The sequence below is a fragment of the Apus apus genome, chromosome 5 (genome assembly GCF_020740795.1).
Source record: "Apus apus isolate bApuApu2 chromosome 5, bApuApu2.pri.cur, whole genome shotgun sequence".
In the NCBI taxonomy this organism is placed as follows: domain Eukaryota; kingdom Metazoa; phylum Chordata; class Aves; order Apodiformes; family Apodidae; genus Apus; species Apus apus.
Genome location: NC_067286.1, coordinates 18,573,412 through 18,600,796, shown reverse-complemented (window position 1 = coordinate 18,600,796; position 27,385 = coordinate 18,573,412). Strand labels below are relative to the sequence as shown.

Genomic DNA, 27,385 nt, shown 5'->3' with positions numbered 1-27,385 from the left:
GGAGCTTCCCGCCCAGGGCCGGCCTGTCCACAGGCCGAGGGCGGACCCGCGGCCCGCGCCGCCTGATATAACGTCGGCGGCTGCCGCCTGCGACCCAGCGGCGGGTCCTGCTGTGCGAGCGGCTCCTTCCTTCGGCAGCCCGCGTCTTCCGTCCCGCCCACGGGCACTGTACTGTGCGAGAAAGTCCGCGGCTCGCCCTCCTCCGTCGCGACTGCCTCTTCCCCAGCCCCCGCCCCGGCTCACCCCCGTCCGCGGGGCGCGGAGGCCATGTTCCCCCCGGACTCCACCTGGAATATCTCCTTCGCCGGGTGCGGCTTCCTGGGGGTCTACCACATCGGGGTAGCGAGCTGCCTGCAGGAACATGCCCCCTTCCTCGTCGCCAACGCCAGGAAGGTGTACGGGGCCTCCGCCGGGGCGCTCACCGCCACCGCCCTGGTCAGCGGGGCCTGTCTCGGTAAGCGCGGGCGGGCGGCGGGCCTGGGCTGCGGGGCTGCCGGGGCTGCGGGGCTGCCGCACCCCAGTGCTCTCTTCGTTGTGATGAATGTTTTAATTCCAGCAGCAGCGGGGAGGTGGTGGAGACAGCGCTCCGCTCTCCTCCTCGTCCTTCCCAAATGTGCGGCTCTTCGTTTTTAAGGCCTTTTTACCTCAGTGTTCCCGGCCCGCCCGCCCGGCCCCTCGCGACTGGCTGCCCGCCTGCGGCGGAGGTCCCGGCTCTACGGGAGGCGTCTCCGCCCCGCGGGGCGGTGGAAGCCCGCGGTGCGCGCCCGGGCCCCGTGCGCTGCAGCGGGGCGGGTCGGTGCCGCTGCGCCCGGCAGAGCAGGAGCCGGGGAGGAGAGCGGCTTCACGCGTCAGGGTCCCCCGTGGTTGGAAGGCAGCACCGGGGTCCGGTGCCTGGTCCCCACCGTAGCAGTATTGCTAGGGCTTCGTTTTTAGGTCTGGCCTGCTTGAAGGCAGGTCTGGTGGCGCTGCGGGCGAGGAGCGGAGCTGACCTCTCGCCATGGGGCGCCCGCTCTTAGTGGCTGCGAACGGGAGGCGGAGCAGCTGGGAATGGAGACATCAGGTAGCAGATTGCGTGTACGGATTAGAGTTGGACAGTATTTCCGAGTAATTAGGAAATCTCTCTTTACTCTTTCTTAGTATCTTTATTTCTGGGAGAGGGTTATTCCTGGGGGTATAGGGCACTGGGGAATTTTTGTGCTCTCTGCAAGAGCTGGATCTCCAGTCTAGCTAGGTGATACCTCTATTTTTAAAGTTGCAGAAGAAACCTGAGAAAGTTATCTCTGAAGCAAGCACACAGAGCAGTCCAGCTCTGCTTAGAACATAGGGAATGGCTGAAGTGAATGGTGTGTGTGCTGCCTCCTGTTTTGTTGTGTTGTTGTTTGTTTTTTTTTTTTCTGTTTTAAGCTTCAGCTGTTTTTCATCAGGGGAAACGTCAACAAACAAGTGCTAGAGTCTGTACTTAGAAGCTTTTCTTTTGAGGATAACAAATGTGGAAAAGTATCTTAAACTTGAAAGGGAAACATGGGGTGAGAGATCCAGGTGTATGTATCTCTTTAGTCTCACAGAATTATGAGCTTCTTCTAGAGCCAAACGAAACCAGATCTGTTTACTGCTTGAACTCCTCTCACCTTGATCACAGGTATCTTTCCATGGCACTCCCTGTTCTTTTGGGACAGGTAGTGTTTTGAGATGTAGCTTTTATGCAGCAAAGGTTAGCTTTTTCTGTGTAGTTAGGCTTGAATTTCCCCCTTCCTCAGCATTTTGTTTACAGAAATGCCCAATAAAGTGTAACACTTGCTTTTGGAGCTTGATGGGAAGCTCCTACCAGCTGTTCAGACTTCAGGCTGGGTTCTCAAAGGCAGTGGTCATGCCATCATGCCAGCTTTTATTGTGGGAAAAGGACTTCTCTCATCCCTGCTGCAGGGATCCATTTGCTGATAGCTGCCATGGATTTGGTTGCCATACTTGCTGTTGCTTTTGTTCAAGAGGTGGCTGCCCAATTAGTTCCCTAACGTGTGGCACTCTGAGGTGTGGCATGAACATGAGACAGGCTGGTGGTAGTGTCCAAATCTTTTGCCTTTCTCAGATGGCATAATAGCGCTGAGGAAGTCTGTTAGAATGTCTTCCTTGTTCTTGCTATTTGTATGTCCAGAGCATCCACGGTGTGCTAGGCATTGCTCTTAGGGAGTTTCCCAGCCTGGTAAAGAGCTTTCTATGAATCAGGATTAGACTAGGTTTTTCCCATGCCCTATGAGGAACAGGGGAGGCATGATAAAGAGGACTAAGTTAGGGGCCACCTTCTAGGCCGCATTCACCTCCTTCCTGAAAGAGGGCAAAGCTTGCTGTTTAAAGCTAGCCAAGGCTTGGATCTTGGGTGTTCAAATTCTGTCTTCTGTTTGACTTCTTTGAGATAGTTTTCTTTTTACTTTGCCTGTGTGGCTGGCATATATCTTGGGTAGAGAGCAGTACTAATGCAGCAGAGCTGACTTGTGAAAGTAAAAGCAAATGAGGTGCTTGGGGCATGGTATTGCTGCACTTTGTCCTTGTCATAAACCCTTCTGACAGTGCAGATTCCAGGCTGAGGTCCAGGGGTTAGAATGAAGTCATAGGAAAGAAGGGGACAGGGCAGAAAGTACAGCTGCAGCCTGTACTAGGAAGAGCAGTTCATCCTAGTACAGGCAGTTGGATGATCCCAAGTATCTGTGTTTGCCTTGCAGCTGGTTTCTGCCTGAGAGTAGGTGTAATAGCCTGCGGGCTTTGAAGCTTGTGACAGCTGCTACCTTGCACTGCCTGTTGCCCTGTCCATCAAATTGGAGTGTTATATAGTGTCTCTTTATGGATGACAAGCAGAGGGGAATTTTGTAGAAGCCTGGAATATTTGGCTGAGGTTAGTGCCCTCATGCATCTGTACTCGGTTCTGCACTCACCAAGACTCTACTGCCCAAAGAGAAATACTTTGTAGGGAGGAGTGGAAAAACCTCTTTGCGGTTTTTCTTTGGTTCTGATCCTTTGAGATCCTCATCAAGAGAACAGAAACTTTCCTAGACTTTGGAGTGTAAGATCCACACTTAATGGTTTCTTTTCCAACTTTTTCTTTCTGGCCTTTGCATCTGTTTAGCTTGCCTCTGAGCTGATTCTGCCTTCTCCCTGAGTTAAGACCACACTGTCATAATTTCTATATGGCAGTAAGGCTTTGTTATGGGCTAACACTGAACTGAAAGCCCTGACCAATACTCCGCAGTCTTGAGAGCTCACTCTAGACTTCAAAAGTGCATTTGAGAATACCAAAAGAACAACATTGGACATCCATATTAGCTAGACAAAGGGCCTCATTTCTACGTAAGAGAGCAGGCAGTATTTATGGTCTGATATGATCTTGCCTAGCTCTTGTTAAGCACTTTACCAGTAAGTTGTAGGGATCTTGGATTTATTCTCCAGGCTACAACAGTGGTATTGTCCCACATCAGAAGTGCTTTCTCCAGTTTTCAGGTTCCTCTGTTCACTGGCATGAAAAAACATTGCTGTTTTTCTACTAGAATAATCTGTGTGGCTATCAAGGTGTAGCGAGCAAAGTCACACATGTTTACAAGTTACTTGATTGTGCATACTGCAACGTGTAGCATGAATCACTTCTTGTCCTGAGGGTTTTCTGGGGAATGGCCTTCTGTCATGTTTGTTTTTTTTCTTGGGGCTGTTGAAGTCCAGCAAACCAGGAAATGCATATTTATATGCCAAGCAACTGAGAAGTTCTTTTTTGCTGGCTTTGCAGTCTCCTCCTTATGCATACCTGAAAGTCCTGCAGCTTTTCACAAACTCTAGGCCTGGAGCTCTGAGGGTGCTTACCTGTCTGAATAGATCCTTAAGTCACTAGGCCTGCCTGGATGAGTAGAACTGGCTTACATGACATGTTTATTTTTCAGTCATGAGTAATTCTGAAATGCAGCAGCTGTTGGATTCTTAAATCTTTGGTACAGAGTAGGGGATATATTTTTATTAAGGGTCTTGAATCACTCCAACTGTATGAGATTTGGTGTGCCTGCTTTGGAAGCATAGTAGCCTGGATTAATGATGGGATGTGAGCCTGTAGTCACTGAGAAGCTGTTTTTTGAGCTGCTGCTAAGGTCTAGGACTGTGCTTGGGTTCACTCACCGATTAGGGTCATGGGCAAAACAGACTTGACTTTGGGAAAAAATATATTTAATTTGTCACCAACCAAATCAGAACAGGACAAAGATAAAACAAAACCAGGTGTTAAAAACACCTTAACCCACCCCTCCCTTCTTCCTGCCTTAAACTGCTTTGCTCCCGATTTCTCTACTCCTCCCCCTCAGCAGCACAGGGGGACAGGTAATGGGGCTTATGGCCAGTTCATTACACATCGTTTTCTGCTGCTCCTTCCTCCTCAGTGGGAGGACTCCTCAGGCTTCCCCAGCTCTACCGCAGGATCCCTCCCATGGGAGTCTTCTTCACAAGCACCTCCGACATGAGTCTGTCCCGTGAGGTGCAGTTCTTTAGGAACAGACTGCTCCAGCACAGGCTTCCCACAGAGTCACAGCCTGCTTTGGGTGCAGTCACCTCCCCTGGCTCAGGGGCATCTGTAGAGGTATTGCTCCTATCTCACCCTCTTCTCCCTCCTTTTAGCAGTTTCCTTTCCCCCTTCTTAAATATGTTAATAGCAGAGGCATTATCATGGTTGCTGATGGGCTTGGCCAGAGGCAGGTCCGGATTTGGAGCTTGGGGAGCTTCCAGCAGCTTCTTACAGGAGCCACTGCTGTGTCTGTTCCTTGCTGCTGAGGCCTGGTCACACAGACCCAATGCAGGATTGTAGAAAAGATGCTGGAGATCATTGTAGTTCTGCCTGTTGTAACTACGAAGGCTGAAGGAAGGGAGGACAGAGTTTGACACTTCTGATACGATAGCGGTTTGTGACAAGCCTGATCCTGTGCCTGGGGTTGTGCTATCTGCAGTACACTGTGTTTGGGAGAGCTGTCCTCCATGTTCCAGTAGGAAGGGACTCTCCCCAGCTGGAACGCTTACCAAGCTCCGTGTGATTCCAGTAGTGATGAGTCCAGACAGGTGGTGTGCACTTTGTTCTTGGCGCTTGGGGTGTGTCAGGAATGGAAGCTATTAGTTTTATTAGAACCTAGGGCTTTGTGCTGCCCTTTGGCATTTGCCCAGACCTGAAACTGTGATGCTTTCTGGTACAGATAAAGGCCAAATCTACATTGGTTGCTTCTGTCTAACAAGTTCTCTGGAATCAGCAAGCTTAATCAAGTGTCTTTTGCAGCTGTTTCCTAGTCTTTTGGCTATGCTGTGCCTGGAAGATTTCTTCTGAGAATTAACCTTTCTCTTCCTTTTCATACACTCAGATTGTTTGGATGGATACTGGTTTTAGAAGCCTTTTGCTTTAGGATTTAAGGGATTGAGTACTATTTTAGCACTGAAGGCTCTGGCAGCGTCTCTAACTGCCACTCCTGTGGATTATCTAGTTTAGCATCCTGAAGTAGAGGAGGTGACATCCGAGGTTTTAAATTAATCAGGGAGCTCTTTGCATACATTAATTACAAGTGTGGCTCTTGCCAGCTTCATTGAACACTGCTGATTCAGGGCTGGGCCTAGCAAGGAAGTTGTTCCAGTGTATCATGGTAGGGTGTGGATTCAGGCTGCCATAGTTATGCATAGAGAAAGTTAGAGCTCTGTTTCAGAGTGGGCTGTCATCACAGGGAGAGAGTTATGTGATTTATCTAGAACAGTGTTCTTATACAGACACTTTTACCAATCCCACTATATGGGAACAAACTAACTATTTTGCTACTTGCCGTATTTCTGCACTTCTAAGAGTTCGTTCTGTATGCTTGAGCTTCAGCTGGATAATTGCTACATCTGTCTTGCTGCTCTCCTTGCTTATGCACTGCTCAGCCTTGCAGGAATGGTTGAGCAGAGGCTCTTCCCTTGCAGGGTCTGTGCAGCCCTCTGTGAGCAGCTCCTGTTCTGCTCACATGGTTGGTTTCAGAACTTGAATCATCTTGATGCCCAGGAGTTATGGTTAGGGGACTGCTGCTGATGTCCATGGAAGGAAGATAATACAAGTCTGCAGATGCTCTTGTGTCCTGGCTCCCAAGGAAGGCAGCCTGCCTTGCAGTTTGACTGAAGATGCTTTGCAAATAAGCTTGATCATCAATATGAGACTCCTTCAAGAACAAAGTGCCTGTACCTCTAGCTAAGACTGTTTTGGAACAAAGCTTCTCATTTTTGCTTCCTTGCTGGTAGCAGACTTTGTTCATGCCATGGCTAGTGGGGAAAAGTTCAGGGGTATAATGTGACACTTAACATGCCTGGATGAGATGGAAGGGCAAAGCGGGCACAGAAAGCAGTGTGATCAGAAGTGCATGGGAAGTGCTTGGCTGGATTGGAGCAGTTGGCTAGCTGTGCAAGCATGAGGGAGCTGGACGTGATGCAGGCTGAGGGCTAGTGCAAGAGGCATGTGCAAGTTTTTTTTTTTTCTCTGCTCTGTGCAGCTTAAAAGCAGATCTTCTCCTTATGCTCCCCACATCCAGGATGTGGCAGTAGCTTTGGTTCATGTATTAACTGGTATTCAGAGCCCACAAAATAACCAATTCATTTCATTCTGTGTCACGGTAAGACAGTGCTCTAGCAGTCACCTGTGGGTGTAGTGAGAAAGGAGAGGAGAAAAGGAACAGGGGCTGCCCTTTTCTGTATGACAGAACCAGATGTGTCTCTGTTAACATCTCTGGTGAACATAAAACAATTGATGCCTGCAAGCACACAGGAGACCATTTAACAGGTGTTAGACTGAAAGCCGCCAAAAGCTTTGTGTGGCCCTTGCTTTCGTGTTGGTGAGCCAGCTGGGGGTAATGGTTAGTGTATGGTAAGGCTGAAGTGGTGCTGTCATAGCAGCTATTTTTTCAGGCTCTGAAAACAGAAATGATGACTGCTCACTCCACTTTGTCTTCATCAATCTGCGGTGCAGGTGCCTGGCAAAAGTTATCTTTTGTCTGGTAGCACTGGTCTCTTCTTTCAAAACATCTTATCTCTAGTGACACCTCTCCTGTGAAATGGAAACTGGACAATTTCTCTAGGTTTGTGATGCCATCCTGCAAACCGACTCTGAGAAATGAGTATGGATGAGGTGTGTATAACATTGTGCGTGTAGGTAAGACTTGATCCTTCTGCACCAGTTCCTGTTCAGACTAACAACCACTGTAGGCTTTGTGTTAGTGGTTTTTACTCAGATGAATAAAGCAAGAGTTTGATGTGATTCTACTTCTCCTTCTGTGCAGGGCAGAGCAAAAAAGCAATTTTGCATTACAGCATGTTTGTCAATCTTTTTCTCTCCTCCACTAGCTTTCTCTTGCTGAGTACTTGCTTTTAGAAAGTGACCCAAAACATGGCATTGCTCTCATTCAGAGTGAGTAGCAGAGATCTGAGCTTCACCTTCTTTTACTCTGAATCCCCTTTTCTTGTCACACCATGCAGTTTGAACTACACTGTGGCATTGGCAGGGATTGATGAATGGATGAAATCAGGGCATGGCTGTTAGTACAGCTTGCCCATGGTCCTGAGCGACTTTTCATGTGCTGTTATATCATTTAACTTCTCTCTAACACAATGAACAGAAATGCAACACCTAAGTATCATATTAAGGAATTACAGTGGAGAAAGGCTAGTGGGGATTGCTGTTGTAGTTGTGACATGATCCTGGCTGCCTGCCTGAACTGAGCTGCCTCTTGGTCTTTCTCACTGATTGTTTTGCAGCAGCAGCTGTGCTGTTTTCTGATTTGTGTTGCAAGAATAAATGTTCCAATCCTGGCTGTGCGAACAAAGCGGGCCTCAGCTTGCAGAGCATCAGTCGCCTGGTGGGGCTTTGGTGTGCTTAAACTACACTAAGGTTCAGCTTAGAGACATAAACAAGACTGGCAGCTCTTGTGCCTGTTCTCCTAAAGCCTCTTTGCTTTTGTAAAAAGCACGGCAACAGGCCATAAGGTGAGATGAGGTATGAATTGTGCATATGCACTTCAGCTTGCACAGGTCCTACCCTGTAGGTACCAGTGGCAGGCCATAGTCACTGTGGGCTGCCTGGTGAGCTGCTCTGGGCAGAGGAAAAAACTGGGGAAACTTAAAAGCAGATCTTCTCTGTATGCTTCCTACCTCCAGGGCATGGCAATAGTTCTGGTTCATCTGCTAACTGGTATCCAGAGCACACAAAATAACTACTCTCTTTCTGCTAAAATGGGGGAAAAGGGCTCCTTTTTGTTTGGTTTTATTTGAATACATAAAGAGACCAACAGCTTTTTGCTTTTTTCCCAAATTTTACTTGAAATAGAAAATTAAACATCTTGGGAACATATCTTATTAAGAGGGCGACTTCTGGTTCTGAAGCAGTTGCAAGTGATCTGGATTTGCTTAGCCCTCCTGCTGCAGGCTGTGTCCTGGCACTGTTTGTGGCTAGACTTTGCAAGGCTGAGTACTGAGAATCTGAGCCAGAGAGTGTTGTGGGCTGAGCCCTTCCTTCAGCATCTGCCTTTGGTTGCAAGAGCTGGCTCTACTTGAAAATCTGTCTCTTTCTCTTGGTGTTTTCACTGCTCCACCTATAAGGTCAGAATAGGAGATGCTTAGCATAGTCTGATAGGGATCCCTAGGAGTTATTCTGATGGGGTGTATATTGGTGACCTTCACTCTTGAACAAAATTTACAGCAAGTGGCCAGGCTTTCTAAGAAATCTTCTTTGCAAAATTGTTTGTTGATCCTTCAGTTAGATCCCTACACAGAGCCCTTGATGGGAAGGGTTACCTGCTACAGGGAACAGCTGGTCAAGCAGTAGGCCTGTCTGCAGACTTGAATGTGTGTGTGTTGTGGAGGGAGTTGTGTTTGCTACCTATGTATTGCCAAAAAAAAAAAAAAGCCTCCTTTCTATATTATTTATGTCAAGCCAACTCAGCCAAGCCATTTGTTATCCAATGCCAACATAGCAGGAGATAAGGATTGAGTGAAAACCCTAAAATAAATAAATATGCCTCAAAAGAACAAAAATTAGGAAGTCCCAGAAGAACATCTTGTTTTGGTACATGGTGTTTCTCAATATTACTGGCTTACAGGAAGATGTGTACAGATGTCAAAAGAATTGATGCCTTCTGAGACTCTACTGCTACCTGCTGTCCTCCAGCCTCAAATATTTTAAAATGTTTGGGGTTTTTTGTGTTAGTGAAAGTTGCACAACATCTAGCAAGTAAGGTATAGATATCCTTTACACACCCAGTTTTTTTAGGCATCTCTTTAGGATTTCACACAGAAACGAAAGAGCTGTCACCAGCTGTCACCTGAAAATGTCTTATAAGGGTAGATCAAAAGACATTGCTCTCACTTTATTTTCTGCTGGTAGGAATTTGGTTTTGGCCCCCCCTTTGATGTTTTTCTGTCCTCACTGGTAGGCAGTCAGACAACATTTTGGGTCGGTGTTGCACTCAGCACAAGTCAGCTTTTGTTCAGCTTAGCTCAGCCAAAGGTCTTTCTGGTTCTTGCTGTCTTGGGACAATGAGTGGAAATCGGGTTGCTTCAGCATGAGTGTGGAAAAAGAAAGAGAAGTCCAGCCAAGCAATGGGATCTTTTACAAACTGAGGTCACTGCCCACGAGAATTGGTATTGTCCTTGGTTCACCAGCATGTTGTTGTTATTCTTGGGAATAACAAACGGGCACTTTCTGAGCTATGTGTGAGGAAACCTCTAATTATGTTCTCTGTTAATTATTTTCTAGATGTTAGCTTGTGAGCTCTTGTTTCAGTGCGTCTTGTTTACAGCTTTACATTTTTGGGCTGGTGACAAGACTGTGTTATAATTAGGACTGTATCATCTGGAAGAGGCCAGGCAGGAAAAGCATGTGCATTGCTTACTCTCAGTATTCAAAAAGAGGCAGGTGCAGGAACGGAGTGTGTTGAGCTGGAGCAGTTTGAGGTCTTGTACTCAGGAAGAACACAGGACAGCTCTCCTGAAACCCATGCTCATCATAGGAGACTGGCTTTTAGCTCTTCCATGGATCATGTACAGGAAAAACTAAAATAGCAAGGGACAGGCAACCAAGCTAAATTAACCTTGAAGGAGATCATGCTATTAAATTATTTCTGACTCACTCTGTTCCTCAATTCGAGTTTGAACTGGGATTGACCAGTGAGAAATTAGAGAATTCCAGTGATGCTCAGCAACTATGTGTGAAGTGCAAATACTGTAGCTGGGGACTCTTGCAGGGAGCATCTGTGCTGAGTATCACAGAAACATCACTCCAACAGATAGCTAGAAAGAACTTAAGCAGCTCCAGAATGAGATTCCTGGTTACAGTACACAGGAGCTAGCTGCTATCATGAAAATCTTGCCATCAAAGTACCTTTGTCATGCCATCCCAAACCAATAAGGCACTGGGCTCTCCAGGTGCTGGAGGAATGTCAGAAGCACCTGCACTTCCTTCTGCTAGCTGGCTTCCTTTCAAAGCTTTTGTTATTGGTATGTAGCCTGTCTGGAGCCTTAGGTGGGTGGTGGGACTGAGGAGACAAGAGCAGTGCCTCGTGTGCTGCTGATACATAGGAAGGAGTCCATTTGAATTCTTGTTGGTGCTGAATGAGAAGCAAGTTTAGCAGGGATCTGCACAGTTCTAATGGAGCTGCAATTAAGGGTCTTTTCAGCCACCCAGCTAACATCACCTTTAGGTGATTGATCTTCAGCTCTTTTTCTTTTCCAGAGACAGAGGAGTACCAGGCTTCTGTGGCTGGATATGTTTGAGGTATCTTGTTCTAGGCTTTAAAAATTATATTTATATAATTTAAATATACAATAAAATTCTATTTATATAATTATATTTATATATAAGCTGTATCCAAGAACGCAAGACAGTAGAGACTTAGATACTGGGTTGTTTTGGAGTCAAGCATGACTGGTGGGGAAGAAAGCCAGTTTTTTAAGGGAACAATCTTGCTATGTTAATAAGCTAATGTGAAGCTGGCTTGACATAGCTTGAAAACGGAATGCAGCCTACTAGCTGCCTTCACGTCTTTTCCCATGGGTAATAGTAGCTTGCCCCTTGTAGTCCATGCAGAAACATCAGAGGATGAACCAGCAAAGGTGGAGCAGCTGGCCTCCCTTGTCTTGCAAGGGACACATGTTTCAGGACACAACTGTCAGATGCTCCTTTGCATCATCACAACTGAAATTCAGAGAAGGATGATGGCCCTGCAGTACTTAGACTCATGTATAACGACACCCACTGGGGCAGTGGTGTGGGCAGGGAAGACGAGAGATACGGCTTTTCTAATGAAAATGGAATACTGGCTTAGAAAATCTGTACAGGGAGAAGTGTTCAATTAATTGGTGGGAGAAGAATTAAATGTTTTCTCAGCAATCAATACCTACTATTAGGAATTTTCTCTGTCCCTCAAAATGTACTTCAGTAAGGAAAAAGAAACTTAATTTAGCTTTTTCACATGACTGTGTGTCTGGAATCACCAGATCCATCAAAAACCGTGGGAGACTTTTCTGTGGACTGAAATTGGCACTGGACTATTCCTAGTAATAACTGATAGCTTGTTGCTGACCCCTATAGGACTTGTCTCTTTTGACCCCCTCTCATTCAGTTGCTCTGTCTGGGCTGCAAGCACAATTTGAGCTGGTTTTCCTGGAATAGCAGTTCTAGTAATAACAGGTTTGAAAAACTTTCACCACTTCTCTCTCCTTCCAAATATATTTCCAAGAAGACTTGTCATCTGTCATGGATCCAGCTATGTAAATCTGACTCCTTTGGCTGAACTCTCAGCTAGCCTTGTTTCCAGAAAAGCTGATGGTGCTGATCATCAACCTGTGCCTGTCTTTTCCATTGTGCATTCAGCTTTAGTGCAAGTGAACTACCAAGTCCAAAAGAATCACAGCTGCCCTTAAATTCAAATGCCTCAGAAGTTCCTGTGTGTATGCATGTATACATACATGTGTAAAACCAACAACTTTGAATACTTTCTGGGTGTTTGAGTATTTAAAGAATGAAACTGCTAATTAGCAATAATTCTTATTTTGTCCTCTGTTCTTCTCTGTCCCCCTGCCTCACTTGGCTGTGAAATGGTGAAAGAGCAACTGCAGTCCTGTCTGTTTGCTGGCATATTTAGGACTTTGCTGTTTTGTTTCTCTTGAGCAAGTCCTAGCTCATATTTTAGGTCAAACAGTCATAAGCTAAATTTAATTGTAGTTGTTTTCAGTATTGCTATAAGTGCTTTCTGCACACTGACGTGCCAAGTCTGAAGGCATAATTCCCTAAGCACCGTCTCTTGGGTGACATCCCCTGTCTCCAGCATGGCCTTTACACGCAGGGTGTCTCTCCGTGGCTCCACGCTCAACACCCATCCTCCTATTGGATTTTTCAGCTAAGCCAGCAACTCCCTGCGATGCAGTCAGTGTAGTGGCGTTTCCTGGGGTCATGTGGCCGAGGTGGTCAGCTGGGTTTCATTCAGTTTTTGGCTCCTTTGCAGATTCTGTGTATCTTTCCTCCCCTTGTGAAGGCATCTATATAGTGCTAATGTCATGGTACTCATAAAATGCAGTTTCTGTGAGACTGACATCCTTCATGTTGGTTGTTGAACCATGTGGTTACTATTTGAAGCAGACTGGGCTCAATGGCTTATTGCTAATTATGTAAGTAAGATCAGAATTAGACTTCTAGGACAGAGCAAAAGACTGGGATTATAGTGCTAAAAATTGCTTTGGAGCAGGGAATTTGGATTTTCTGCTAGGTTGCTACCTCACAGTGTCTAAAATCCTGATGACAGTGTCTCTGGTCATGTTCAGGGTCTAGTTCTGTGTGTGCTTGAGCCCTGGTGTTGATTGTGTTCCTAAGCACAGAATTGCATTCCAAAGATGTATTGATGCAGAAAATGTTGCTGTCATGTATTGCAAAAGAGTGGGAAATTTCAATACAGCATTGAGGGGTTTTTTTGCTCTTATCTCCATTCTATTTATTGACCTGCATCTAATGTGGGTACTTTCATTCTGCTTTCTGCAGTTGCAAGACTGAGTGGCAGAGCAAAATGGAGGGATTTCTAGTTGACTTGAACTGATAGCCTTTCATCTTTCTCGCAGAACTAAACTTCAGTTTGGAGAGAAGTCTTTAGTTGTGAAAGCATGTCTCTCTTCTCCTGGTTTCTTTAATTCTTACCACATGTATATTCCCAATGCTCCTGGGAGTGCAGTGATTGCCTGGTACTCAGAGGAACTGTTGTCTTGTATGTCACCATGGTTACAAGATGTGTGTAGAAGCAGCAGTCAGTGTGTGCAAAGGGCAGCATGCTGGGTGCTGTGGGTTTGGCTTGGGTTGATGTTTTGTTTTCTCCCATCACTCTTCTCACTGCAGAGCCTTGATGCTCTTGACAGATCAGGTTCCTAGTGACTGTGAGATAATGGGCTTAGCAGATGTCTATCCTTTTGTGCAGTTGGGATGTCTCCTCTCCTCCAAAACCAGCTGGGTCACTGTGTGAAGGGTAAAGCAGACATGCCTTTGTGGATCCTGCTTGCCATCAGGGCCTAGTTTAATGCTGTGGAATCAGACACAGAAAGGACAGGACACCAAAGACACTGCAGGTGGCACTAAGTCACTGATTCCCTAATAGGGTATAACGTCTGTCTTGCACACTTGAGATGTGGCTGATGTTCACAGCAGAGCTGGGATTGCTTCTCGGAAAAGCACTCACATTCATTTTTGCTTACAGGCAGATGACTCTCTTTTTCATGTCAGAAAAAGAAGATGCTTATTAGAAAAGCTTTAGCTGAAGATTTTGAAATTGATTTAGCCATAAGCTCAAAGCTGTTAAAGCATCTTCCTTGTCTTCTTTGTTAGTCTGTGTTTACACAGCCCTGCATAGACCAGTGAAACAGGATTTAAGGAAGAAGTGTGAGGCCTGATCCAGATGCATGTCATCTTCCTTGACTTTCTAAAATAAATGCAAGCTGAGGGTTTTGCTATGAGGGTTGAGACAGCACACTTTGGTGACTTTTATAGCACTGCCCTTAATAGCCCCTTGTCTTGATTTACACATCAGCCAGTGGGGAGAACTTATAAGTAAAGCTCTGAATTAGCCTTTTCCATGTGGTATTCTGTAAAGGAGAAGGCTGGTTTCACTAGGATTTAATGGTGCCTTCTTCTTTCTCTTGTTGCAGGTGAGGCTGGTGCCAGCATTATTCGAGTGTCAAAAGAAGCGCGGAAGAGGTTCTTGGGCCCACTCCACCCATCTTTCAACTTGGTGAAAATCATTCGGATCTGCCTGTCCAAGACTGTGCCAGAGAATGGGCATGAGGTTGCAGCGGGACGTTTGGGTATTTCCCTGACACGGGTCTCTGATGGTGAAAACGTGATACTCTCAGACTTCAATTCCAAGGAGGAGCTGATCCAGGTGAACAGAAACTCATTGCAGAGGGCTTGGCAGGCACTGCATGTGGTTTTGTTTTGCATTGGTCTCCAAATGTCCTTAGTGTATAATTGTCAGCATGTGCCAAGGTGTTCTAAGAAGACTAATAGGTTCAGTAGGCTTTGATCTGCTTTTTATGTTCTGGATCTCTTTCTCTTTTAGGCCTGCGTCTGCAGCACCTTTATCCCTGTCTACTGTGGGCTGATACCTCCAACCTTGCGTGGAGTGGTAAGAAAGACTCTAAGATGATCCTTCATTAAATTGTGTACTAATGAATAACAAGGTAGAAATGTTGGTAATTTTGGTAGTCTTACTGCCTGTCTGCTGGCAGCAAATTGCTTGAAGAGGCGTGAGAAATTCCCAAATAAACAACTTTCAGCGGTCCATGTGCCTTCTTTCCACAACTGCCTGCAGTTGGCTATAAATGTCCCAAGGATTAGAGGATTTAACATGATAGCAATATTTAGCAATCTGGGCAAGTGCTGACTGACTTAGCAGATTGTTCTCCTGGCTGCTTCGTACAATGCTTTCTGTTACTAAGGCTCTAACCCTCTATGTGTGGAAAGAACTTGGATCCAGGATAGAAATAATGAAAATAGGCCCTCTCACATGTGCCTGCAGGGTTTTAACTATTGGTGTTGATTACCAGATGTCTCTTCCATGGAGGAGTTCCTGTCTTTCCTATGAGAATAATGTTGTTCTTGCTGCTAAAGTGTTCATTAACTTTCTGTCCAAAGCTGACCAGAGCCCTTTCTCCAGCATCCCTCAATATTGCAGTCATACTTAAGGGCCTCAGTTGAGCTTGGAATTCCCTTGTGCTACATAGGTTAATGCACACATTAGTTGAAAACAAAATAGCAATTCGCCCTCTCCCTTCTGAGTATTAATATACGTGTGGCTTGGTTTCCCATAAGTGACTTGACCAAGAGCACAGCATCAAATCTCCCGTTGCTACCTATTTCCTAAAAGTGAGGTCAGATTTGCTCCTGCATAATATACAACTTGGCTGGCTTTGTCTTGTGCAAGCATGTTGGATGGGGAAATGACCTAGAAGGAATGTCCAACATCCAGTCTTTCAGAGAAGTGAGAGAATCAGTAATGGTTTGGCAGTTAAGGTTTTTGTCCCACAGTTGGTGGGAGCATTACAGTGGTTCTTTTCTGACACTTCTTTGGGGCTAGTTGAGCTCAGTGTGGATCAGGCAAAATCTCAAAATTCCAAACCAGGGTACGTCCTCAGTGTTGCTGGAATGTGCAGCTGCCTTGGCACAGTGAGGATGACTTCTTAATATGCCTCATGGGGAGAGGTGGGATGGGAGTATGAGATGAGGAAATTAATTCCTACCTCTTCCCCAAAAAATCATGGCTCTTTGTGTCTCTGAAGGGAGACTGGTGAGTGGAGAGGTTAAATAAGGCTGGGTATGAACCTTGGAAAAGGCTTTGAAATAGGACTATTTAACTCCTAGCTTGCCTATGATTACTGTATTTGCCACAGGACAGACTGACAGGCCTGGCATGAGGACCAGTTTTCATGGCAGTATGATTGTGTGCAACATGTAGAATCCATATTCTGCCTTCCTCCTAATTTTTTTCCAGTGTTCACTTCTCTGAGCTCTAGTAGCCCCATGGAATGGATGATTAAGATGGGTGGGAGGAAGGAAAAAAGAATTCTAAAATACTGAGAAATGGAAGGGCCATTAACTGACTGGTCAACACATGTACCAGCTGTGAACTCTCTGTGGTACATGGGTGAGATGGACCACTAGCAAGGATCAAAAAACTACTTGTCAACTCATGTGAGTGAGAGGCCCTGGGAGGGGAAGAACGTAAGGGAATGGAACTGGGCACACCAGAGTTGACCGAAATCCATGAGCCATCCCCATGCCTGCAGGCAGCTGGGGACTTCAGCCCATGGCTCCACGCTGTTAGAGGGGTTTTAAAGGGGTGTTGGAGAGTCCTTAGTCTCAGGTTGCTGGAGTTTCAGGCAAATCCAAAAAAGTGGCAGTTGATCTTGAGTGAAGAATGGTAACCAGCGTTGCTTGGGGAATGGTGGACCAGAAAGTAGGGTCTGTATATGTATTCCTAGATTTCCATGCCATGAGAAGGCTTTGCTTGTCAGCCTGTGAAAGGGATTGTCTTGCTCAGCTTCTTGTGCAGTTATGGCACTTAAAGGAATACTTTGACTTGTGTACATGCTACTGGGGTTACCCTTCCTGCAAGAGTGACGCAAATGTATTTATGGTACATATGTACAGAACACTCTCTGATAAGAGAGGGAGAGTGCCTGTTAGGAGAAAAACTCAAGTCCTGTATACACTATTACTACACCACAGCAAGTAGATTCCAAATGTGTATGCATGTGTTGGGATTACTGCTCAATGAGCCTGCTAGCAACAAATCAGCTAGTTTAACTCTTAGTTTACTTTTAGTCCATCAGTGGGGACCTGTGTCTGAGCTCATTTATTTTAAGCACAAGTGAAAAATGTACAATGTCAGTTTGACAGCTTAGATCGTTTGCATTGCGTGTGGTTTTTGGTGAGTCATGTTATTTAATTGGACAGCAGTCAAACCCCATTAGAAATGTAAACCTGCAGTCATGCAAGTGAATAAGCCTTTCTCATTGAACACTTGTAACCAACATACTTGGCCATAGGAAGAAAAGCACATAGCAAAAGGATAGTATAGACAACACAACTGTACTACCACTGGTTTTGACTCCTCCAGCACTGGTGGATATACTCCATTATTTTCCCAAGTTATTGGCACAAATACGAACGAACAGGGACATGGGAAAAAACAGCTGCATCAGTTATTAGAATGAAGAGCACTTAATTTATCTTGATTTCAGAGATACGTTGATGGAGGGATTTCTGACAACTTGCCACGATACGAACTGAAGAACACGATCACAGTGTCTCCATTTTCAGGAGAGAGTGATATCTGTCCACGGGACAGTTCCACGAACATGCATGAGCTGAGAGTCACCAATACAAGCATCCAGTTCAACCTTCGCAACCTTTACCGTCTCTCAAAGGCCCTATTTCCTCCAGAGCCCCAGGTGAGTTTCCTGGCAGCACCAGAATTTGGAGACAGTAGATAGGCACTGGCTATATTGTGCACTTGAGCAGGAGGGAATTCCAAACACTCTTAATCGTGTATCTCTTGTTTGTCTGTTTTTTAACCTTGACATTATCCACCCAGTAACTTGGCAAACCTCAACCATCTGCACGAGGTTATATGGGTCACTTGATTTTTCTTTTGCTACTGGGACATCTGGAATTTAGGTGGTGGAAGTTGTTTGGAAAGTATTGCCCTGTGGCTCTCTTCAGAGTGGTGCTTGCCAGGAATTCAGGCTCACTTGTAAACAAGGATGTGTCAGCCATTGGAAGCAACGTGCTCTAGAGTTTAAGGTCAGGATGGAACTGCCAGCCTGAAGTCAATGATGGTCTCCTAAAAATTGCCAGTAGAGCAGATGTCACTGCAGCTTTGCATGCTTCTGACCAAACACAATCTCAGATAAACATGACATTTGGACATAATAAGCATGCATTCATGTACTGAATTATTTGGACGAGATTTTCCCTGACCCCTTTTTAGTCTTAGCTGGTGTTATCTGCAAATAGAGTGGCCCTTCCTGGCATCTGCTGGGAAGTATTCTGGACTGCTTGTCAGAGTGACTTGCTGAAGGCTGCCAACAGCAGCATCAGCTCTAGATGGGGGAATGAGGTGGCTGCAAGCTTTTAGTTAGGTGGGATTCCAGTTGTCCCTTCCAGTCTGTTTTATCCTGTGCTTCCTGTATCCAATATATTCATGTTTATACTTCCCATTCCTGCTCAAAACCTGGGAAGAGCCGGCAAGGGTCAGAGTTGTTCCTGGGATAGATCAGGAGTCAGGAGAATTCTTCTGAAGCCAGCACTGAGCTGGGTATTTGCTAGGCTCCAACTAGACAATCTCCAAATGACTTTTTCTTGCCTTCCTGTGGACACAGGTGCTGCGGGATATGTGCAAGCAGGGCTATCGGGATGCACTGCACTTCCTGAAGAAGAATGGTAAGGTACTGAGTGTTTGTAGAGTGCACTGACTTGCCTCTTCTGTTCTAGGCTTGGTGGGTTGGCTTTGAGGATAGCCAGTGGTGCATGTGGAAGATGGAATGGCAGAATTGAGCTCTGCCTCAGCTATTGGAAGATGGCATTTCCATTAATAAGTCTATTTTAGCTCTCCGGGAAGTAGAGGTGAAGTGGATGCCTTTCCAGTGCAATGCAGAAGGACTCTGTGAAATCCAGAGAACCACTCTGGGTATTGAAGCTACTGAGCGTGTGCTCAGTGCTACAACAGCACGGCTGTTAGGCACCAGTGCTATTTGGACCTCCTGCAAATACTCTGCCCGTTTTTTATGTGCAACTAGGGTTTGTCTAATGTGACACAGCAGTGCAGAGTTCAGGAACACCCTCAGCAGCCCCCAGTACCTGGCAGTTTGACACTGTTTCGCTCTTAGGTGAAACCGCTGGCCTTTCTTGCCACCAACTGTTGTAGCAAGCTGAGTGTGTATTTGGTGCCACCTAGTGCAAATTAGTAACAGAGCAAGCACGTTTGCTCTGTGATGTGTATTTTACTTGAATAAGAGCAGTCATGCATGTGTTTGGACGTTAAACTGCAGGAGGAAGACTTTACCTGCAAGATTTGGAACTGGCAGATTATAGCAACAAAACACTGCCAAACAGCACCCTGCAGTACTTAAAGGGGAAAATTTAGAATTTCTGGTGGGGAAAGAGGATGATCTTAAAGCAGCTGCGTTCCTAACTCATTATGGTAAGCGTTACAATAGGGGGTGAGTGTGATGCTTGTCTGTCTGAGGGAGACTAGGGTGAAGTAAGGGCTAATGCCCTAAATGCTAGGCAAGGCAGGGCAGCTAGTTTGTGTCATCCTTACAGTTTGCCTTTTCTTCTCAGGTCTCCTTCATCGTCCAAGTCCTGCCCGTCCTCTCCTTGCCATAGAAGCCCCCCCAGAAGAGAAAAACAAGGAAGAAAAAGAAGCTGAGGACCAGCTAGAGGACAATACTGCTCTTGCTGTTGTTGAAGAGCATATCTTTGAACACTTGCCTCCCAGACTGAACCAAGGTATGATCCAAAGGGGGAGAGCCTAGGCTCTCCCTGTGCTCCCTGTTCCTCTTCAGAGAATTACTGAACATGTGGGTATTGCTTATGGCTGAGCTTGGCCATACCTGGGGATTGAACTGGACCCCACTGATGGTTTAGATGGAGTTGGGAACATTCAGATAAAATTGTAGCTTACCCTATGGAGGCTGAATTGGAAGAGGGTAACTAATTTGACAGTGTTCTGCATGGTAAGGAGAGGAGGGAATTCTTGATACTCACTCCTATGGGAGTCTGATAAAACTAAAAGCTGCTGGTCTTAGCAGTGCTCAGAGAATTACTACCCTGAGCAAGACTTCCTTAAGAAGTGGAAGGTGGGAGAGGGGAGACATCAGGCTGTGTAACTTCTGGGGTATGGCAAGGAAAGGGATAGTCCCACTGGGGGGATTCAGCAATGTTCTTTCTTATCTTCAGCTCTTCTGGAGGCTTGTGCTGAAAGAAGAAGTTTTTTGACTGGTATCACCAACATGCTGCCTATACGTGTGGCCACAGCAATGATGGTCCCCTATATGTTGCCTCTGGAGTCCGCAGTTTCCTTCACTGTCAGGTAGGCCTTTGACTGGTTCCCTCAGTGGTTTTCTTTCCAGTGCAATCAAGTGTTTGGTGGAGAATGAATGGAGAATGGACAGGGGGTCAAATTCTTTCTAGGAAGAGTTCCTGGTACTTACCAGGCTTATGAAAAAAAAAAAAATCCTTCCTTCATGTGTCATTTAGCTACAGCTTGAAGGAAGATGGCTGTGTACTGGAACTTGCCCTAGAAATCGTAATAAATTTTGGAGCCTGCAGAGAGGCTGCTGAACTGGGAATGCAGAAATGAAACTAAGAACCACACAAGAGGTTCTTCTCTGGAGAAGAGGGTAGAGTAGTCCCTGCCATTTCCAGCTCTGTACTTATACATCTAAGAAGACAGGTCTACAAGGCTTGTTCTTAGTACAAAGTACGCTATGAAAAGTTTCTGGAAGGAGGTAGTTTGTGATAGGCTTGGGGAAAAACAAATCAGAAAATGGGTGAAAAAATATGGAAAGTGCAGACATGAAATATAATGGAGTTCCTGGTCTGCTTTCATGCTTCACAGCTTCTCCCCCTTAATTCACTGAATGCTATTGTAAATGGCTTTTATTGCATTTGTCACTCCAAATAACAAATAATCATTGATAGGAGGTAAAACTCATGTTATTTCCATCCTATCCTTTGTGTGGCCCAGCTAATGGTTGTCTCCTGCCTTTTCCAGGTTGTTGGAATGGCTTCCAGATATCCCTGAGGATATTAGGTGGATGAGGGAGCAGATGACTGAAATCTGCAACTATCTGGTGAAGAAAGTGAAGAAGAAACTGGGCAGCCATCTTTCAGCCAGGTATGACTGCTTTCCTCCACAGCACTATTCTGGAGGAGCCCTCCATTACCCCTTCTATCTTTGACTTCTGCAGACTCTGCACCATTAGCACAGAGAAAGCAGAGCACAAATTAGCTGGAAGGATTTACTGCCCACAGTCTCTTAGCTTCATTAACTGTTGCAATAAACTCAGTGCATGGTTTCCTTCCTTTTGCCCATTGCAGGACAGACCCTGTATTGAAGCTGTTTGCTATAGCAATAGGACAGAACATGGAGGTCTAATTAAAACAATATGCCATCTTATTCCATGCTCCCTGTAGAAGACAGAGTTGCTTGTCTGTGTGGCATTTGCTGGTCCAGGGTCCCCTCAAAGTTCCTTCCAAGGGCTACTTGCATTCAAATTTCCTTTTCTGCCTGGTTTAGGGTGGGGGAGGCACTAGGATGGCTAGGAAACACTGATGGGGAGGTTTCCAAATAAGAGTGCTTTTGATCTGTGTGTGCCTGTGCTTCTGAACTGAACTGCCTGTAATAAGCCATGACTTGAGGCTGAGGCAAGACTTGCTTGGATGAGGATAGGAATCTGTATTACAGTGGTAGGCAGGGGGTCCCAGCTGTGATTCAGATCCTAGTATGAGGGGGTAATCCTTACCCACAAGAGCTGATGGTCTGAATAATCAAGAGATGTGAGGTGGAAAATGGGCATGTGCAGAGACTTCCGACTAAGATCATGCAGTCAGCAGTAGAACAAAACTCTGTGGTTCTGGAGTTCTAGTCTGGTGATCAGATCAAGTCTTCCCATCTACTGATTATTTACATGTTTTCTTTTCAGGCTTTACTATCACCTTGAGCTTGGAGGGCCCCAGAGCCTGCCGATTTCTTCCGCACCAGCTTGTGGTGAAGCACTGCCTATGTGGATGAGAAACAACCGTTCCCTGTCTGATGTCATGATGAAGTGGGAGGAGTACCAACGCCAGCTCATGCTGGGCCTACTGTGCATCAACGTGGACATGCAGGCCTCCCTCTTCCCTCGGGAAGGGTTTCAGATAAAGCTTCCACCTCTAGACTGTGCAAAAGAGTGCCTGCCACTCTTCTGAGCCTGCTGCCTTGACAGGAGAGTGGGTGGGAAGGGAAGCAGACATAGGGTGGGACCAGTCTCATCCCTGAGCAGCAGGCTGCCCTGCGCTCAGGAATATGCTGCAAAGGGGATTTTCCCAGGATGGAGACTGGTGGAATTGACTATAGCCATTTGTTGCCCCCTGGGCCAGGCTAGGGATCTCTCTGTTCAAAGGCACACACAGGCTGATAACCTGCTCTAGACTTCTGTTCAGGCGTGGCCATTGCCTATGGCCAGGCTGATGCTAACCTAGCTGGGCTATCCCACATAATGCACTTTGTATTGCCATTGGCTTTTTGCCTGCCAGATAATCAGAATGTAGATGATGCTCTCAAGTTGATACAGCTTTTAGCTTCCTTTGTTTTTTAGAGCATAAGTCTTGTTTTTTTCTGACATCCCTTAGCTCTTTGTGCTACTGAAAGATGAAGTAGCCTTTTGTCAAACCATTTTACTCATGTCTTCCAAATCCCCTCTTGACTTTTTTCTTTGCTGAAGCCATGTTCTTTCTTCTATTCCTTAACTGCATCTCCACTGGAAGCCAGAGCTGGCCCTGGTACACACTGCTCTGGGACTGCAGAAATGTAGAAAAGTTACCTATTTACTCTGATTGATGTTGGCATGATCTCTCGCTTTTTAATTTTTGTCCTTATGGAACTTCTGCAGATTGTACTCTTGAGTGTTAAGTGAGTAATTGAGCTTATTTTAAAGAAGTAATGTAAACAGTTTTTCCCAGGAAAACACTGAATCTGAGGCCTCAATACTGTCACTGTGAATGGAGTTAGTGTGGGGTTGTCCTGAAAAGCTCAGCTTGACTGTCTTGGCATCAGCTTAGTAGCTGAACTGATGTGAAGTGCTTGTAGGAAGGGGAGACTGTGCAGGGCATGGTATTTTTGAGGCTTGTGGTAGGGTGTCACAGTAAGTGCTGGGGAAGTGGCTATCTCTGGCAAGGGGTCAGGTTTTGCCCCTTGAGGGACCATACAACTGAAGGAAATACCAAGTAGGTGATACAGAAGGGATCTCTGCCAAAATGGGGCTTGGCTGTTTTTTTTTGCTTGGAAGAGTTTGGACATTGAGGCTTTGGAGTGAGAAGGATGTAGGCTGGTAGCTATACAAGCCTCATAGCTTGCCTGTCTCACATTGTGGCTCACAGGTACAACTCTGCAGCTGGCAATAGTACGAGGATGAGACATGGGAAGTGAAGTTAGGAGTGTTGGGGCACATGGAGCCTGCTAGGAACTTGCTGTATTTGTCTTGTCTTCTTCACAGGGTGAGACATAGCTTCCTGTGGGGACTGCATGTACTTAGCTTAAGTCCTCAGACGGACACAGAACCTGGTATCTTTTTCTGCAGCATGCCTAGCTGCACAAGGTGTCTTCTGCCTCTCCTAGCACAAACAGTGTGCAGCTGGCCAAAACAAACATAGGCCATCTTTGCTGGAGAAGCCGGACAGGGTATCTGAAGCCAGTTACATACCCTGTAGTTGGAATAGTAATTTATAATAGACTCTTTTTTGCATTTCTGATTTAGAAAGGGAAAATAACCCCAGAAGTTATACTGATAACTGGAGAAAACAGTGAATCTTGTCGACCATATACGCACGAGCAATGTGGGTGAGGTGGTGGGTGCTGCTTCCAACCAGCACAATTGTGCACTGGGTGTGGGCTTGAGTGTTTATTGTAGGGACTGTAATAACCATCAGGACTTTTCTGCAGTGGCCAATAGAGCTGTGAGGCAATAGACTGGGCAGCTGTGGTGCTAACTGACTGTTCAGGAGACACCAGTGCAAATATGAATTTATAACTTAGGAGTATCACCCTGCTGCCCTTCCTGGGTGTAACCTAGCTATGTAACATAAGGGCCTGTATAGCTTATGAAGAAGGCCTGCACTATGCAGTCAGATTTAGTCTTAAGGTTCACATACTTATTGGAATTAGGGAACAGGGAAGTCACTATGGGAAGAGAAAAAAATGGAGGATTCCGAAACCAGAATATTGGGTTATAAAACAAGTCAATCTTGTGGTTGTCTAAAGCCTACAGTAGAAGCTTACTGCTGGTTGGGTATAGCTGTACTCAAAGTGAACCAGCAACAAGCTACTGTCAGTTAGTAGAAGCAGAATGAATTTGATGAAAATTGGAATTGAGAAAAGGTGTTTATTTTGTGGTTTGCTGTGGGATTTCTTCCACTGCTTTAGACTACATTCTTTGGGGGAATGGCACAGCTGCTTAGTTTGCCAAATGCCTATATCTTATCTCTAATGCACACAGAGCAATTGGGAAGAACATACAGCTGTTTAGTGGCAGGAAATGAGGGCATTTCATCCAGAAGCAAAACATCTATGAGAGGCAAAACTGAGTGAGGAAAATCTTGTGCTTAGAAGCTGCTGCCCTTTTGACTCTGCCTTGTTTGTGTTAATACACAGCTGGAGAAAATAATGCAATTATTATTTTTTTTATTCCTTGTTCCTGGGCTGGTAAAACCACTGAGTGATTATGTTAACCACTAAACTATGAAACAAAATTCTCTTAGTAACAGAGTGCACTAAGAAATTGCAGCTTGGTACTCTTATCCCCTGGATCTTCTCTGTTCTTCTCTTGCTTCAGAACCGACATGGCTGGTACTGCTCTTTTCCAGTGCTCTGATTCAGAAGGCTTGCTGCTTCTGGTCCAGTCATTTCAACAGACTAACCCCTGTGTCTGGTAAAAGGCTCAAGTTTCATCTGTGTTTCACCTAGTCTGTTTATTATATTAACCTCTCAGGAAGACTTTTGTACACTTTAAACTGCAACCACAAACCAAAGCCCGGCTTTAAATATAGAGGTCTAACTCTTTGGGAAGGAAATTCCTGTTTTCCTTATGCTAATTTGAGGATGTGAATGGATACTGGAAAAGCACCACTCTATATGAACACTTTCTTTGCCTCTTTTTATTTCCCAAGTGACACAATGGCTATTGTGTGATAGCTTGTAAGCTTTTTAGATTTAATCTCTGATAAAGGAACTGCAGATCTATCAAAAATATCCCAAACTATCCTCTTCTTCCTTCAGAGAAATTTCATGCACATACTTGAAATTCTAGCAGCTCATTCATCACAAATTGCAAAGAATGAAGAAAGTAGAAAAGATCTTCTAGCCCCCTGATGCAAAAAAAAAAAAAAAAGGGCTGCTTTTAAAGAATAGCTTTTTGTCATGCAGTGCTGTCTTGTCTAGATCAGACTCAACCGCTTTGAGGCTCTGGGTTGGAGCTGGAGGAGTTTACTGTGATACCACTAACTGGAATTCATCAAGCCTTTGTCCTCTGTGTACCTTATGGCATGTGTTATCTTCTGTACCACTCGGTCCCTTCTTCAGCAAAATGTGTGGGTGGGCAGCCCAGCAGGTAGTTACCAGTGTCTGTCTGCTCTCTATTATATGACCATTGAGAGGTCAGGTTCCTAGATCAAAAGTTGTTCCAGTTCATGTCCAGTTGTGCTTACAGCATTCAGTTGAACTCTGTAAGTCCTAACCCTTGCTGTTTCCACTCTTTCATGTAAAGGGTCTGTGCATTCAGGAATCTACTCTTTTTCTCCTTCCTGTGACAGAGATACTACTTTCTGCTTTTACAAGGCTAAGGTGAACTTCCTGTGCATCTGACCAGCCCCTAAGCTGTGCAATGCTGTAGAGCTGTTTTATGTTGTATACAACAGCCTGTATCTGTGGCATGCTCTGTAAGTCATGATTTGCGTGTGGTATGTTTGGTTTGGTTTGCTGTCTGTCCTACTGTTAATACTGTTGCAAGCTGATTGTCATGGGGTAGGAGAAAATGCTTCACTTCTGACCACTGCCTTTAGGACCTAGGAATTGTTTTCTTATGATGACTTGGAAGACTGTATCTGCAACACTTAAAGAACAAAAAAGAATCAGCTGTCTGCCAGCACTAGGGTATCCCTTACTGTATATTCCCCACTGTTTTTGTAATTTTAAAAAAGTTGTTCACTCCTTCCTCTGAGAGAAGACCTCCCACTTTCACCAAAGTAGTCGTAGGAGAAATAGGTGAAGCTCTGCGTGTTTCTCTTAAGGGTCTATTTCTGCTAAACACATGATAGATGTGGGGGTGGCAGGGCTGAGCACTGCTAGAGTTGGGGCCTTGCTAACAGTTTTTCAAGCTTTCTTTCCTTCTTCCCTTTAAATCAGTGAGAGAATGGACTACCTTGCCTGTGTGCCACATCAGCCAGTTTGTGCCAAACACACTCTGTGCCTTTAGAGTGGGCTCTGGCCTGCCTGCCCTCTTGTGTCCCTGCAGTATCTGCCTTTCTGCATTCACTAGTAGTCTTTCCTGTCTCCTCTTCCTCCTTTCCCTTGCCTACTGGGGGACATTTCTCAGTTTCCAATCTGTAGGCAGTTCCACTGGAACAGTTTCTAACTGCTTCCATCTCATTCTGTGGATCTACACCAGCCTTCCTGCACAGGGAGGAGACCCCTCTAGGTCCAAACAGAAGACTTAAAAATATAACTTAGATATAAAAAACTCATTTTCTTCTGGGGTTTCCTCTTGTTCTTGAAAACAGATATCTAAAGCAGCTCTTTGAGCTAAATGTGTTCTGACTCTGCTGCTGTCACTGAGTTTGAGAATAATCTTAAGTGCACAACACACATGGACACCCTGTGGAAATTACTTATGTCAGAGCAGCAACTAGACCAGCAATAGCATATGCAAGTCATATATTTACACAGCAATGCCACTAAATAGTGTTCACACTCACTTTAAAAGTTCAGTATTAAATTGTTGATGCTTTTTCCCCCTCCTATTTCTTTTTTTCTAATTTTTGCTGAAGGAAATGTAACTATTTATTTTGGCAGAAATTTACCTTCTAATAAAAACTTTCTTGATATATTTACCTGGCTGTGGTAGGTTGCTTGCTGTGCCACTTAAAGATTTATTAAATATGTTTTGAATGCACTGTATGATGTGGGTTTGTTTTGCTGGACCCTGTCCAGTTCATCCTGTTCAAAATCCTCTCAGGGTAAACATGCATGGGATGAAGGGGGCATTGACCTAGAGGTGAAAAATAGTGCATTTTGGCCCAGTTCTAACTTCCTCAAGTCAAAATGCCCCACATGATATTAGTCTGTGTCTTGGAGCTTCTGTCTAGACCCTGGTTTCCAAGAGGAATCTTGTGGGAGCTGCAGGTGCTTGGCACTTGGAAAGATTAGTAAAAAATTATTCACTGATTTGAAACCTCTCTATTTCAGGGGCACCTCTTTAGGAAATTGAACCCTGTCTCATTATGCCTCTTTACCAGTTGGTGAAAGAGTTGATAACTGGCTGTTGTGTATCTATTTCGGTTAGATACCAAGGTCTTTCC

The 27,385-nt window shown here is 45.3% G+C and overlaps 1 protein-coding gene across 1 annotated transcript; it reads left to right on the top strand.

Annotated features, from left to right (window-relative positions):
- The first annotated feature begins 79 nt into the window (after positions 1-79).
- PNPLA2 (patatin like phospholipase domain containing 2) lies at positions 80-26,979 on the top strand. Its single transcript, XM_051620527.1, has 9 exons — positions 80-454; positions 14,200-14,432; positions 14,610-14,675; positions 17,293-17,502; positions 18,433-18,493; positions 19,394-19,561; positions 20,012-20,144; positions 20,829-20,951; positions 21,760-26,979. Exons 1-9 carry the CDS (start codon positions 268-270, stop codon positions 22,022-22,024), a joined length of 1,446 nt encoding a protein of 481 aa, XP_051476487.1. The 5' UTR covers positions 80-267; the 3' UTR covers positions 22,025-26,979.
- The last annotated feature ends 406 nt before the right edge of the window (positions 26,980-27,385 follow it).

Bases quoted from the DNA above. Each gene is read 5' to 3' on its own strand.
- PNPLA2 (XM_051620527.1), top strand. From the start codon at position 268: ATGTTCCCCCCGGACTCCACCTGGAATATCTCCTTCGCCGGGTGCGGC. The intron at 455-14,199 runs GTAAGCGCGGGC...CTCTTGTTGCAG, and splicing joins GGTCAGCGGGGCCTGTCTCG to GTGAGGCTGGTGCCAGCATT. The intron at 14,433-14,609 runs GTGAACAGAAAC...TTTCTCTTTTAG, and splicing joins CCAAGGAGGAGCTGATCCAG to GCCTGCGTCTGCAGCACCTT.